Below are 16484 nucleotides of genomic sequence, written 5' to 3'. Positions count from 1 at the left end.
TTCTGTCTGCTTTTCACTTATTTTATGTTTCACTAATCCCAATAAAAGAGTTCATGTTTATAATATGACACAAAAGTGAGAAAGGTGGCACAGTTCAAGAGATATAAATACTTTTACAATTGTATTTGAAAATCTGCCTTTCTTCTGACACGGCTGTGTGGCATCGACAGAAATGATCTGAATCCTCGGGGAGAAATGTAAACCAAACGTCGCGTGTTTATGATCACAGAGTGAAAATATCTAAAAGGAATGTGAAGTTGAATTTTTTTCATTCTCTTTTTAGTGACGCCAAAATTCATCCTGAAAGTAAATGATTGGTTTAAAATGCTAAACGGGAGACGTCAACTGATTTCTGCTGAGGGAAACGAGCCCAGATGCGTATTCCCACCACGATCCCACAGGCTGCACACCTGACGCTCATTTAGAGCGCGATAGCGGCTGATGAGGATAATTAGTCATCTTATATATATATATATATATATATATATATATATATATATATATATATATATATATATATATGGGGGGTTTTTTGTTCCAGAGATATGAATCAGTATTGGAAGTTTAAGGACTCCAAGAGGCTCTGCATGAAGACAGATAGACTTTGTTTTCTGATTATGCTCTCCTTAAAATGACTCATATTCCACCTTGGATGTGATATTTAGGCAATGATGCAGGACTTGTCTTGGGGAATGGCAGCCTACAGTAACACCTGTAAGGGCAGAACTGCTGGATGAGGAGGAGGAGGGTACAGGGATGGGTGGTGAAAAGCTGCTAAGGGGTACGGACTGGGAGCGTCCAGCAGCGGGATGGGGGAGGAAGCATAGAATGAAGGAGGAAGAGGTGGAGGGGGTGGCGGTGGAGGAGCAGGGGCAAGAGAAGAGAGGTGAGGGGGGAAGGGGGGTAGAAGGTGTGGGTATGAGGAGAGCGGGAGGTGTGATGGAGGTGGCAGAAGAGAGAGGTTGTGCTGGATGAAGGTGTGGTGGAAGGAGAAGGAAGAGGAAGATGAGAGGGACGGCTGGAGGAGGAGCGGAGCATGGAGGGGGATGCAGCGTGGGGGGAGGTGAGGAAGAAAGCACTGCCTCTTCTCTGAAAACAGATGCTCCAACTCTATCCCTTTCCTCCTCTCCCGTTCCTCCTTCTCCTTCCTCCTCACCCACTCCTTCTCCCACTCCTCCCTCTTTCTCTCCAGCCGCTTCTCTTCCTCCTCCTCCTTCCTCTGCCTCTCCCCGGTGTGTACATGTTCTGCTTCGTTTCTGGTGCTGGTGTTATTAGCAGTATTACTGCTGGGATTACAATCAGGATTACTGTTGAAACCATGGCACTGACTGCTGTCAGTTTCAGTCTGATGAACAGCCCGGCTGCTCCGATAACCACCGTCTGGACCAGAGAGGGGGGCGCTGTCGTGACCCTGTGCTTCGGTTTCACCCTCCTTGCTCTGACCGCTCCTGACAATTTTATCGACAGAGTCACGACTGCGACGAAAATCGTCATCAGTTATGCTTTGATACTCTGTTTTAGTGTGCTTGTCTTCACACTGACAAAGGTCGTTGGTGCTACATCTGAGGGTACCTGTTAACTGTGCACACCCTAATGGTTGTGTTTTGTTCAAAGTACAATCAGGATTCCGGTCAACCGAACGTACATGACATCCTCTGATAAAAGTTGCATCGTGATCACAGCGGAAGGCAGAATTAAGTCCATCATCCCTGATGGACTGCTCAGCTCCCTGTCGGTGCGGCATTGAGGTGTTACAGGTGTGACAGTCGCTGAGTTGTGTCAAGTCTTCAGAGCGATCACAGTCAAACTGACTGCGGTCATTAGCAGTTCCGTGACTCTCATCACAACAGCAGGGCTTGTCTTGATCGTCAGAACCACATCTATGTGGTTCCTTGTCAGTGTTGGCGTTGTGGTTCAGGGGTTGTTGGGTCCTACAGATTGGGTTGCAGTCTGTAGGAATGTGTTGACAACAACAGTCCCCTCTGTCACTGAGGTCAGAGGTTAAGCTGACCTGATTTCTTTCTTGCCTCTTGAGTAGAACATTCATGAATCTCCTCAATTGCCTCCTACCTCGTCTTCGTTTCTTCTTAGGTGCCGCTGGCTCCGGTGATCCTCCCTTCCTCTTTCTGGACAATTCTGCAAGCAAATGAGCGGGAGGGGGAGCTACTTCCCTGCAGGCCGATCCGATTCTCGGCTCTCCTTCCAAACAGCACAGGGTCTCAATTGTCGTGGTGCAGCTTTGTCCTGCAGGTATTGTTTGTGTTTGACCACATGCTGCGTCTCTGGAGGAAGCGGGGATAGGGCTAATCGTTGGATTTCCCGCCGTTTCTCCGTGAGGTCTAGGAACGAGACACATTTCCTCCTCGCATGCAGCGTCTCGACGGGGGAAAGTAACACCACTAATCGCTAGCTTACACGTGTTTTCCTCGGCGCCTCTTATCTCGCCGCTCCTTGGATTCCTTTGCTCCTGCCCGCCCTCCTTCTTCCCCGCCTGCGTGTCTTTGTGGATCACTCCCGTCCCTTTGTCATCCTCAGCAGGGCCGGGTGTAATTGCGGGACAGCGTGGTGTCTCCATAACAGACTTGGGGACGTGGCTAATCACAGAGCAGCATGCTGCATCCCTGCAGAGGAGCTTTCTGAGCCCTGGGCCCCATCCGGAGACTGATTGGTGGGATTGATGCTGGCTGGCCTCCCGCTTCACCTGCACACACAGCTGGTTACACCGATTACACCGATTCATGGGAAGATTACTTAATAGCTCTCCCCTCTTCTCGTCATTTCTACCTGCCCTCTCTCGAATCATCTGATCCCTTCTCATCCTTTGCTCCTCTTCCCTCGTCTTCTTTTCTCTCTCTCCTACCAGCTGATTTGCAGTGAGATTACTTAATAGCTCTTTATCTCTCCTCTCGTCTTTTATGTTGCCCTCTCTTTTCAGCTTCTCTTCCCCTCTCCCTTCAAACATCTGACTTGCAAAGAAGGGACTCATTATCCTTCCCTTTTCCGAGTCTTTTTTATCCGCCTTTCCTCTTCTTTTCTTTCTCCCCCTCCTCTTTGTCCCCCTCCCCATCCCTGTCCTCCTTCTCCTTCTCCTTGCTGCTTTTTGAAGGCCTGGCTCATGGTGGCATTCTGCAGAGAGGGGAACAAATTTTAAAGCAGTTTCATCACGGCAACTGGAGCGGCCCTGGATTGCATCGGTACCATCACAATGGTCGACAACTTCCACAGGATTTCCCGCCTGTCCTCCCTCTGCCTCTTCTTTCCTTTCATCTATCTTCTCTTCCTTTCCTCCCTCTGTATCTTCATGCCTCTCTTGGCAGTCAGGTTGTTTGATCACAGATGGCTTTATTCTCTCCCTCCCTTCCTCTATTCCTCCTTTCTTTTCTGTACCCCCTTTTTTGGCCTTGTGATGGGCTCTGAAGTCGTACAGTAGAGGGTTGACGCTGTAGGATATGGAGGGCGATGTCTTGGTGTAGTTTACCATCTCTGTGGGCCAGAGAAGAACCCTGCCTCTGTCACGGCTCAGAACCTGACAGAAAGGCTCTTTGGGACGATCTGGAGGTACAGGCATTGATGCATTGCAACAGGTTAATGAGGGGAGGCTTGATTCTTTTGGACTCTCATTTATGACACAAGAATCAGACTTCTCAGGATGATTTGTGGCAGAGGAAAGCAGATCTTCATCTTCTTGATGTTTTGTCTCTTGAAGGTGGGCCTCGTTCTCTCTCTGTGCTGAATCTGTGCTGATGCTGTCAGAAATCTGTTCTGGTGTGTCCCTGTTTAAATAAAGATGAGCTTCAATCCCACGTTGGGATTCTGTCCCATTGTCCTTACATAAAGAGATCTGGGCTCCACTCCCACTAATTGTCAAGTTCTCTTCTCCAATCACATTGCGATTGCATGAGGAAACCTGGGCTTTATTCCCAGGCGGTCCCAAGAGTTCTTTGTCAGCAGACTCAGCAGGCCGGAATTCAATCTTCCTGTCCGCACTGCACTGGTTTCCAGTATCCCAGGGATCCACATCCGAACACACCGGAGACTTTGGCCCCTGATCAGCAACTTTCTCCCCAAGGTTTTTTGTCCTTTCCTGATTTGCCACACCTACTTGTTTCCCTGGCAACCCCGAACCCTGTCCGGCTTGGATGAAGACCGCAGCTGATTGGTGCAGGAGGACACAGGTCCGCTTTGGCAGGGAGAAGGACACAGGGCGAAGCCTGCTGGGGGCCGACAGAGCGTGAGCCGTACTCATCATCTTGTTTCTGTTGTCATTTGGTTTCAAGTCAGGGTGCTCGCAGGATTTTGTGCCAGTGGTAGCTGTTGGGGCATCTATAGGAGTCATGGTGTTACTCGTGTAACAACGAGGCGTCAGATGCTTGTAGAAGTGCTTTGAAACGGTACAGTTTGTGTCATCAGGGTTTATCATGTGGTTGGCTCTGAGGCGGCCGCAGTCCAGATGGGTCTTTTTGAGGATGCAGGGTTCGTCAGCAGCAGCTGCAGAGTTGTTTGCATCCGTTTGGCCATACGCCCAATCAGTGTTGCTCAGGAGTCTGGACTCGAGTGTGGGATCGAGGGGGAGGAAGGGTTGGATCAGCTGGGTATGTGGTTCTGAAAGGGAGAAGAAAATAGAGGATTGGTACTGCTCATATTTACATGCAAAACATAAATGGGTTATTTTTCTACCCCAGTAATAAAAAACAGAATAGGAAAAAACTCTGTGGCACACAGGGTATTATTTTCTAAGACTTTGTATACGATATTCCGATCATGCTTTCGAGATTTTCTATTTTTTTGTTTTTAGCACAGCTGGATGATTTATTGCTGAATAACTGAAGACAAACATGAACTACATGTGTCTGCAAACACTCATCTTTTAAATTATGTCATATTCAATTTGAGTCTTTAAGGATTAATTTGACTTTTGGCTTTAAAGCAGGGCTTCTGTCTCAGTTGACACTGTCAACTAATTCATCTCACTAATTCACTGGAATTGCTGAAGTAGCTTGTTAATGGCTGCCATCTGGGAGGTTTCTCTAGGGTTAGGGCATCCTGATCATTTGACTCAAAAGTCTGGTTTGTTTGGGGAAGTGTGAATGAGTAATCAAACTCTGATGTGGACCAATAAAAGCTAAGTCTGGGCTGCCTGCAAACCTAGATTTCAGTTCAGTTGAAGTGAAGCCTGGCGTGGTAGAAATACATATGCGAATGTCAAGTGGACTGTAGACCACTCCAAAAGCATTCTGGGTAAATACAACCAAAACTAACGGGCAAGTCTAGAGCTAGCAGTAGAAATGTCTCATAAGAAATCCTACATGAAAATCTGATACGACTCCATTTTTGTTTCCATTTTGTGAAGAAGAAGTTGCATTCAGTGTCTTCTTCAGAGGTTTTTGAGTCGTTTCCTTCAGTGGTTCTTAGTATTGCGCCCCCACAGGTGAGGAGGTGAACATGTTTTTCAAATGTTTGAGATTGATTGACACATTGCAGTGTGAACGCAATTTTGGTCCCCAATCGAACTTTCTATAACCATTTTAGTGCACAGCAAACTCCCAGACATGCATCTGTCTGCAAATAGGTGTGTTAAATGACTCAGACAGATAATTCTGGGCAAAGGTATTAAAATGACCCACAGCTTTAAAAGTTATCTGTAATGTGCTGCCTTCTTATGCCGTGGAGCACGGTTTATAAAATATTTGGGTGTTTAAAGAAGGCGAGCCTTAAAGTGACATTTCTCTCTCCCTATTGTGAAAATGCAAATCCATTCAGCACTCAGGCAGACAGCCGAGTTTGAAAGGAACTGCCCAACTTTTCCGATGGCTTTGACTTTATAATGAGAAACCTGTACTGAATGAGGGGGTGACATATTTTTCAGAACAGAGGATGACAGTTGATTGTTTCTCTGAAGTCTGTGTTATGCTTTCTTAGCTTTTAAAATGCAGCCATTCGGCACACAAAATTCACTGGAGATGGACTAAAGGGATCTGATTTCAACTTTTGTTTCAGAAGAAACTCAAACAAGATGACAGAAAGTAATTCAGTCCAACAATTCCTCACCGACTAACCCACTTACATGCGAATATATTTTAATTATGGACCTAACTTTAAGAGATTCATTTTTACGAATCAATCCTGCAAAAGAGAAAATAAACTTAGAGTTTCTTTTGGGTAATATTCCTACCAGCTTTGCACATCTAGCAACTGACATTATTAATTTGTCACTGTGGGCTTGATGTTTGCAGTAGCTGCGTTTCCATTGCAAATATGCATAAAACTAATGTATAAAAAAACAATTTCCAAATTGGGGTGTTTCCATTAAATAAGAAACGCAATTAAAATCACACGTGAATACATTTGTTCATGCAATAAATCATTCAAAAACATGCAGTGCCATCATCCTCTGACCCAGAGGTTTAATCTTTCAGTCTCATCTGACCAGACCATGCCCATCCACATTTTTGCCAAGCCTCTTGCATTCTTTCAACAGCTGTCTTCCTCCTGCCACTGTTCCAGTAACATCTCTAACATGAGAACCTTTATGCTTGAACCCACAAGGAAAGGTACTGAAGCTTGAGCTCCAGGTGCCATATATAGAGAGACAAGGTGGCGATGAAGAAAGTGGGGATCATATGTTTGAAGGCAAATATGAGAAGCAGCCTGTCTGTTTTCTGTACCCTATAAAAGCTCCTAGTGACAGTGGCACAAGGTTTTTGGAAACTATTTTAATTGCTTTGATTTCCCCCAGACTGGGTGCACTGGTCTATTAAAATGGGCTTGTCTATATGGGCTTCTCCTCTTTTGATTCATGTAAGTCTGTGTATCAGAGTCCTCTCTTGAAATATCTCACAGAGGCATCATGTTTGCAATTGCAACATCTGTTCCATTTTCAGCTGCTGTGGTTTGCTTTCACACTGCTCTGTGTCAAACAAACTGAACACTGTGAGCAACCTGTTCACCTCCTCGCCTGTGGTGGCGCTATACCAAAAACCACTGAAGGAAACAACTCAAAAACCTGAGAAGAAGGTGTGCTGTGGTGGCGCAGGGGCAAAGCACAACCCATGTATTGAGGCCTTAGTCCCCATGCCAGTGGTCGCAGGTTCGATTGAGCACAACTTCCTTCTTCACAAAATGCATACATAAATGGAGTGGAGTCAGATTATAGCTGTTGTAGGATTTCTCTGTGTTTTTGGCAAAAGACCACATGCCATTTCTCCCACTAATGCTAGACTCATGTTTGTTTTGGTTGTATTTACCCAGAATGCACTGCAATGCAGTTCATGTCCTGCTGTTGGAGCGCCCTCCGGTCCGCTTGGCGTTTACATATGCATTCAAACCGCACCAGAGTTCATTTCAACCGAACTGAGACCGATGTTTATAGATTAACATTTTTTGGTTAGCATCAGAGTTTACATCTCCCCAAAGAAACAGAAGTTTCTAGGTAAATGAACTAGAGTTCAATTACAGTGGGGCAGACAGGTCTGGAGTGAACATACATGTTGGGAAAATTCTTTTACAAAACCATCTTTTTTTTGTTTTGTTTTCCAATTATGTAATACTTTGTGTTGGCCTCTTGTGGTTTTAAGGTGACAAGATGCCAAAGAAAGTGTTGAAGGGTTAACAATTTCATAAGTCACTGTATAATATCTGGTACAGTTCAGAGTAATAATTTGATATAATATTTGTACATAAATGACATAGGACCTTTAAGCTTCATTACCCAAAGGCAACTGATGCTCATAATCATAATGTGACTGGGATATTATGGCCTTTAAATAAATTCCTTCTTTGACTTGATAGCCATTAAACAAGGATATTGATATGGAATCTTTGACGTAATAAAGTTAAACCATAAACGTTTGGGAAACCCTTGAAGTGACCAAAATGCTCTAAAATGCTAATCCTGCATTCTGCAGTATAACTCATGGACGACTGACCTGTATTAAAACATAAGTTTCAACCCTGTTCTGGTTACAATTACAAATGACATAAGTGAATTTTTTTTTTTTAATTTTGACAATCTAAATTCTTTATTGAAAAAAAACAAAAAAACAAAACAAATAAAAAACAACTAGAAAAATGTTTTTAAAGTTTGAATTTAGTTAAACGGATTAGGACTAACTTAACGCTGCAGTGACTCAATATTAAAATGTCCCTCCCTGTCGAAATGCTTTTCCAAATGGTCAACAATAAAAACATTTTTGCTAATTTCCTGAGCGAATTCTTTCGTCTGTGTTTTTCTCCTGCTGAATTGAACTTTTTCTCTCTTTTTTGGTTTGAGGCTCTTTGACGGGAGCTGCTCCTTCCAAATCCCTGCAGCATTATTTCATTTTCTGTATAATTGCCCAGATCACAATTTTCTTGTTATGTTGGATCGGCCTGCTTCCTTATCTTCATTTCTCTCCCTATTTCATTTCTTGCTGTCAACAGACATAATTCATCAGACCGCACGCCGGTTAATCCCTCAGTATCAAGAGTGATATCCTCATCACCGAAAACCAAACACTCTCTCATAAACTATTTAAGCAGCCCGCCACATGCCTTTTAAGCGGATAAGAGCTCTTACTTGTTGCCCGTTCGGCGCCGCTCGGATGGAAAGCTTCCCAGTTCTGTTCAACATTTGGTTGGGGCTGATTCACTGGGTCGATTGCCACTGTAGTGGACCGGAACATCGGACCAGAACCCGGAGCGCTGAGGAGAAAAGAAGAGAGAAGAGGATGAAGACGGAGGGAAGATGGTCCAAATGGGGAAAGTGAATCAGGCTGATTGGAGAAGGTGAAAGTTGAGGTGAAAGGAAATAAAAGAAAACCAGAGATAAAGGAAATGAAATAAATTTAGAAAAGAGGACAAAAAGAATCAATAAAGAGTTAAGAATGAACACATTCAGAGGAGATGAATTAAGGAGGACAAGAGGAGACCAAAACTAAAATCTAGCTGAAAAGAACTTTATCTGTGCCTCGCTTTTCTTCCCACTTTGTGCTAGAAACCAACTGGCATTGTTGTTGAGCTGAAAATGGGAATGACAGCCGATACGAGACTATTTATATTCGGTGAGTGTGTGCTAAACACTGTGCGCTTGGTCAGAAGGGCTTTACAGGCTTCCTGGAAATCCATACGAAGCTCCACCACTTACATTTCCTTTTAGAAGCCATACACCATCATCTTTTATAACTTTCTCTGCTACTGTATCCATGCTGGTAGTTCATAATAGTTATATTCATACTCATGTCTAAAAGTGTGATTATGGAAACAATGTGGACATATTCAGTTTCTGAAAAGTGAAAAAGGGTGTTGAACACAATTATTTGATGCTAAGAACAGAACAACATATTTGGGCATCAATGCATAAAGGAATGGCCACACAAGAATATAGAAGTGATATTGATCTTTAAAGTAAAATATATGTTTATAAGGTGAAGGTTTTTACTACAGGGGGGAATAATCACCATTTGTGACAAAAGATATAACTGAAATAATAGCATTTGTGTAGATTTGGTCATTTCTGCTTTGGTTCTACACTTCATTGTTACTCTAACAGGCTTTATGTTCGCCAGACATGCAGTGGTTGGAAGCAGCTGAAAGTCTAATTTTTCTCCTCGTACCAGGCTCCTGTTTTAGTCACAAGAGTTGGAATGAACTCACAGGTTGACATTACTAATGTAATTTAACAGAAAGTGAAAATAGATAATAGATCTTTAATTTTTGCGATTTTAACACTTTAGCTTTGGATTGCTTGTAAATTCACTGTTGATTGTGTGGAAAGTACAAAGTGTTTTAAGGACAAAGGTTCTGGAAACAAATACAGTCAAAAGTTTAAAGGACTTTTTGGTATAAATCAGGGATATAGGGAGAAAAAGGGGGGTAGCGAGTTAAGATGAGAGCTAAATGTTAGCAAACAAAAGCACATGCAACAAAGAGGAGAATGTGATCTGTGGAGGGAATTTATGGAACTATAAGGATGAGGACATTTTCATTATAAATATATAGACAAATCCCTATTGCAAAAGTAAATGGATGGTTAACACTTTATTTGAATGGGTGTGCATAAGATTGACATGAGACTGTCATAAATATGACATAACACCTGTCATGAACATGACGGAGTCTTGGTGAACACTTTTAAATGTTGTCATGAAGTGTCTTTCGGTAAATAATGACAGTTTTAAATGACTTTTAATGCAAGTTTTATTGGACCTTTGCATTAAGTTGCATTAATTATTTACTGATTAATGAAAAGTTGACACTTTTAATGAACTTTCAGTGCACCTTTCTATTAGAAGTGTCATTATTTACAAAGTGACACTTCATGACAACATTTATGAAGAGTCATTTATGTTCGTGACATGTTTAATAATAAAATGTTGCTTTCATATCCATTCATTGTTGGTATTTTTATCTTATTTTTATTAATTAATTTTTTTTCTCTGCTAACATATATTTTTAACATTTCAGAAATAAAGTTTTTATTATTATCATTATCATCATCATCAAAATACTATTACTGAATGAGTCACCTATGAAAACGCCATAAGAACAGAATGGGGTAAAATAATAGAATCAGACAAAATATAGAGTTTTTCATGTTGAACATCCTTTGAAATGGACAATGTTATGGTGGCTTTATAGTTTGTTCTTGATGTTATAGATGAAAGATCAGTGGAAGCATTTAGTTTACTATCATACAGTTAAAAGTCAAGCTAGAATGAGTAGCCATCTCATTTTAGTTTTTATTATTTATGGGTTTTTTTTTAAGAGTTTTCACCCCAAACTACATGTATGACAACAACATCCTTCCACAGTAAAAGCTGGAGGTTTGACCTGTCAAACACATTTGCTGTACTGAACGAAGGAAATGTTGAAACTTAGAGCGTCTCATCTTCTACCTGAGCAGTAACAGCAGAACGAAGAGACTGTAGAGCAGCGATTGGTGACTTCAGTTCTCAGACACTAACAATGTTAGAGATGATGCAACTCAAAGAAAAATTATCTTCACTAATGAACAGCAGAAAACTTCAAAATGAAAGCATATTACTTAACATATTTGGTTTTATTTTCATACTAAATATAAATGCATCTTAAATCATTACAAGTCTTTATTTATATTTCTAATTCCTGCGGAGGAAACTTTCCTGCATGGATTAAAGAGGCCGGGAATGTTTTGAAGGTGTGTATGGGGACTGCTTTCTGGAACGGATCAGCGCACTGGTGGTGTGGGCGTGTTTGGGTTGTGACTGAGCTCGGAGCTCAGATCGCGCTCACATGTGACATCGTGTTCGCCGGATTCTGCTGCTGGAGGAACGCCAGGCAAGCCGTCTTCAAAACATGTTTTTAGGAGGAAGCAGCCGAGTCTGTTATGTTTCTGAACATGCAGAAGCGCTGATGCTCCAGACACATAAAGCCACGCGCATAAATCAGAGGTTATGATGCATGTTTTTAATGCTGTTTGACTCCATCTTATCTCATGTTTTGGTAGTTGACCTTATTTATAATTAGTGTTGAACCATTACTGTTTTATGCCTTTGCTCTTTTAGTTGTTTGAGTGTATTTGCATACCATCATGTTTGGTTTTCATCATCTTGTTGCATTTCTCATTCTTATAAATCTGAGCCATTTCTTAAATCCACAATTCATTTACTAGCATCTTTTTAAACAAATTTTAGGAAATAAGTTCACAAAAATTGTTTTCATGTGCAACAAAATAAATATATGTAACATTTTTCCTTAACGAGTATCTGACTAAATAATAAATAAATCCTACATTCAATTTCCACAACAAAATGACACAAGTATCCAGAGTATTTATTATTTTTTTCTCATCATTACTTTGGAAACTAAGAACTGTTTTGTTAAGACATTTTCCACAAACATCGGCATCAAATGGGGTGCAAAGATTTATTAATACAAACAAACAAAAAAACCTAAATAAAATATGCTTTTAAAATAAACACACAATCCCTAGTGTATATATATGTTTTTTCAGAAAAGGCTCTGCAACATCTGCGGCTCTAAACACATTTAATTTTTTTTTTTAACTTAATGAAAGTGGAACATCTTTGACTTTGGGACACATTTTACTCTGTTATTAATCTGACTCTAATAGATAAACAGCATGAAGTTTTCCAGGTAACCACCTCCTTCATTTCCCCTGCAGGAACAAAGGCCAGATCAGATTACCCAGGGACATGTTTACCCCAGAGGTCTGGACTTTGGTATCTAATGGCTTATCTTTGCTCATATTTCCAGAATTTCATTTTATTCATCTCCCAGGTTGAAAGCCTCGACAGTTCCGTTTCCTCTTTGATTAATAAAGCTGGAGGAATTGATATTTTGTTTGCAGACACAACATTTCGACCCAGCAACTCACTTTAAATATTACTTCTTTACAGTGTTTGCATTTGAATACATTAACAGGGCCGGCTCACCTTTGTGGAAATTTTAATTAAAATAATGAAATGAAGTGTGGAGTTTGGCTTTCAGCATCGTGGCGGTGGACAGATTAACCAGACATTTTTTGAACCCATAATGTTATGACAGCATCTAACTGCTGACATACAAAATAAAACAGTCACACTTTCTGACGGCTGTTGTCAGTTTATTCCAGACATTGTTAGTTGGGTTAATGTCCGAACTTCACGCTTTCTGAACCGTTTGTTCACAATGTGAGCCTAACAAATCCTGGCTGTCACTGCGTTTCAAGTAGTGCATTAGAAAAATCTATCCATCCATCCATCCATCGTCGGGTCGCGGGGGCAATCCAGACTTCCCTCTCCCCAGCCACTTCTTCCAGCTCCTCCAGGGAATCCCAAGGCGTTCCCAGGCCAGGTGAGAAACATAGTCCCTCCAGCGTGTCCTGGGTCTTCCCCTCCTCCGGGTGGGACGTGCCCGGAACACCTCACCAGGGAGGCGTCCAGGAGGCATCCTGACCAGAAGCCCAAGCCTCAACTGGCTCCTCTCGATGTGGAGGAGCAGCAGCTCTACTCTGAGTCCCTCCCGGATGACTGAGCTTCTCACCTTATCTCCAAAGGAGAGCTGAGCCACCCGGCGGAGGAAACCCATTTCGGCCGCTTGTATCCGTGATCTCGTTCTTTCGGTCATGACCCAAAGCTCATGACCATAGATGAGGGTGGGAATGTAGATCGACCGGTAAATCGAGAGCTTTGCTTTTTGGCTCAGCTCTCTCTTCACCATGACGGACCGGTACAGCGCCCGCTTCACGTCAGATGCTGCGCCAATCCGCCTGTCGATCTTCCACTCCCTTCTCCCCTCATTCGTGAACAAGATCACGAGATACTTAAACTCCTCCACTTGAGGCAGGACACCCTCCCTGACCCGGAGAAGGCACTCTACCATTTTCCAGCTCAAGACCATGGCCTCGGATTTGGAGGCACTGATCCTCATCCCAGCCACTTCACACTCGGCTGCGAACCGCTCCAGCAAGAGCTGCAGATCACGACCTGATGAAGTCAAAAGGACCACATCATCTGCAAAAAGCAGAGATGCGATCCTAAGGCCACCAAAACGGATCCCCTCAACCAGTGTTGTAGTACTCGAGATCGGTCTTGGTCTCGAGACCATTTTTTGATGGTCTTGGTCTCGTCTCGGACTCGACTGCATTTGGTCTCGGTCTTGTCTTGGACTCGGGCGCTGAGGACTCGGCATTTTATTTCAAGATCAGTCGAGACCGAAACTGTGAAAATATCACTAAACATACAGCATACTGTCCAGTTTATTTGTTAACATCTTTGTTTTCAGTTAACAAATAACTGAAATGAATTTCAGAAATGAATTGAATTCATTATGTATGCTATGTATTCATTTCAATTCAGAAATGAATACATAACGCACCGATTAAAATCCAACCAATAATGTGACTTGCCAATTACGTGTTTCTGTTTCTCCCCTCTCACCCCCACCTTTCACTCGCACGCGGCGCTCCAAGACATGCACAGTGGTTTTCTCTGAGCAGTTGAAGATGTCTGTCTAATCGTCAGTAATATAATATCGCTGCATAAATCATAAGAAATCCGATGGCCACAGCTAACTCAGCAGCGCTTTGCTTTCACAGACGGTGGGAACAACATCCAACTTTTTTCTTCACTTAGAAAAGAAGCTCAAAGAAAGGTAAGCTCTGTTGACGTGATGTTAGCAAAGCTAGCTGTATAGAGACACATAAGCATTTGTGATGGAAAAAAGTCACTCACTGCGCTGAAATATTGTGCGGAGATGTTGACTGACTTGTCGCATGTATGGGACAACGCGGTGCCTATTGATGCGACATTCAGGAACAGTCTGATTCTTCTGCTCGTCTCTTTATTTATTAGATAGGACTGGAGTGTCACTGAGAGCCGTTGTTCTATCAGATTACCATACGCTGTCAGAATAGCATACATGCAGTGAGTACCATGCATGCGCATTAAGAAGTCCGACAGTCAGAAGAGTTGTCAGTTCACCGTACGCAACAAGTTATGACGAAAAGAAGTCATTAATTTGTTTTCCATGATAACTATATAGATATACATGTGTTGTCGTGGTTTCAAAGTGTATTCAAAGCTGGTCTGGCTGCAGCTGGAGTCAGCTACAACACACGCCCGTGTAAAACTCATTAACTTATTTAACCGCTAAGTCAGGATGCTGTACAACTGTTAATAAAATGTATGATGATCTACATCATGATTCTATGTTGCTAATTAAATAAAATTATATGGTAATGATGTGTCTGACAAATATAGCCGTGAGTTCGTTCTAAGCGTATGACGATCTGATAGCATATGCTGACCTGACAGAACACTCTTCTTTGTTCTTGTAATGCTCTGCGTACACTGCAGTAGCTGTCATTACTTTATTTATATACATTGATATTTTTTAATGAACAAATAAATAAAACACAAGAAAGAAAGAGCACACAGAGCATGCACATTGCTCTTTGATTGTTTTCGCTCAAAGTGGCAGCTGTAATGTGTGCCATGGTGTCAGACTACCTGGCTTCATGTAGCAGGAGAGAGGGTGAGAACAGTCACGGTGAGCGTCTTGTGCTTGGTTACTTCTTGCTTGTTGCTCCTTGGTCAGTGTTCATAGTTGAGCGTTATTTACGATTAAGGCATTGCCTTAATTGCTATGTTTAATGGTGCAGACAGTGGTGATTTCTGACATGAGCAACATGGGCAAACGCCCAGAGCGTTATATTTTTAGGGATGGCACGAGACCACCGCAGATTGTAGCACAGAGATAGAAGCAAATTAATATTGGTTAAATTTATTAAGTATTTAATATCTATGTGTTTTATGGGAATATGGATCTTTCAGATCAATTTGAGAAGTAATTTTGATCATATTTCACATTTTATCATATCATGTAGCGCGGGCCACTGGTCTTGGTCTTGACTAGGTCTCGACTTCCCTCGGTCTTGGTCTTGACTTGGTCTCGGACCCTAAAAGTCTTGGTCTTGTCTCGGTCTTGATACGCTCTGGTCTTGGTCTTGTCTTGGTCTCGGGTTAGGTAGTCTTGACCACAACACTGCCCTCAACACCTCGGCTGCACCTAGAAATTCTGTCCATGAAAGTAATGAACAGAATCGGTGACAAAGGGTAGCCCCGGCAGAGTCCAACTCTCACCGGAAACGAGCCCGGCTTACTGCCGGCAATGCGGACCAGACTCTGACACCGGTCATACAGGGACCTGGCAGCCCATATCAAAGGGCCCAGTACCCCATACTCCCAGAGGACCCCCACACAGGGCTCCCCGAGGGAAGCAGTCGAACGCCTTCTCCAAGTCCACAAAACACCAGTTGGGCGAACTCCACACACCCTCCAGGAACCTGCTGAGGTTGTTGAGCTGGTCCAGTGTTCCACATTCGGGACGAAAACCACACTGCTCTTCCTGAAACCTAGGTTCGACTATCCGACGGACCCTCCTCTCCAGAACCCCTGAATAGACCTTACCAGGGAGATTTAAGAGTGTGAGCCCTCTGTAATTGGAGCACACCCTCCAGTCCCCATTTTTGAACAGGGGATCCATCACCCCAGTCTGCCAATCCAGAGGAACTGCCCACGATGTCCATGTGATACTGCAGAGTCGCGTGAGCCAACACTGCAATATCCGCCCGGCGCCGGACGGATCTCATCCACCCCTGGGGCCCTGCCACTGTAGAGCTTTTTAACTTAACCACCTCGGCAAACTCATCCCCAGAGATTGGAGAGCCTGACCCAGAGTCCCCAGGCTCAGCTTCCTTAACAGAAGGCATGTTGGTGGGATTGACGAGGTCTTCGAAGTATTGTGCCCACCGGCCCACAACGTCCCGAATTGAGGTCAGCAGCACACCATCCCCCCTATAAACTGTGTTGGTGCTGCACTGCTTCCCCCTCCTGAGACGCCGGATGGTGGACCAGAATTGCCTTGAAGCCATACGGAAGTCTTTCTCCATGGCCTCTCCAAACTCCTCCCACACCCAAGTTTTTGCCCTAGCAACCACACGAGCCGCATGCCGCTTCGCCTGCCAG

General features: G+C 43.1%; 1 protein-coding gene across 1 annotated transcript in view; it reads right to left on the bottom strand.

The window, feature by feature from the left end:
- Positions 1–272: 272 nt before the first annotated feature.
- The window catches only part of LOC103151907 (uncharacterized), a 115546-nt gene continuing 99334 nt past the window's right edge, over positions 273–16484 (bottom strand). The window contains exons 4-5 of the mRNA XM_007572181.2: positions 8555–8679; positions 273–4602 (exon numbers count right to left, since the gene is read on the bottom strand). Coding sequence (XP_007572243.1) covers positions 701–4602; positions 8555–8679 — 4027 coding nt within the window. The 3' untranslated portion in view covers positions 273–700. The remainder of the gene's footprint in view (positions 4603–8554; positions 8680–16484) is intronic.

Source organism: Poecilia formosa, unplaced genomic scaffold (genome assembly GCF_000485575.1).
Source record: "Poecilia formosa unplaced genomic scaffold, Poecilia_formosa-5.1.2 Scaffold296, whole genome shotgun sequence".
NCBI classification, from domain to species: Eukaryota; Metazoa; Chordata; class Actinopteri; order Cyprinodontiformes; family Poeciliidae; genus Poecilia; species Poecilia formosa.
The sequence above is the reverse complement of the archived record's forward strand: the minus strand, read 5'-3'. Positions and strand labels throughout refer to the sequence as shown.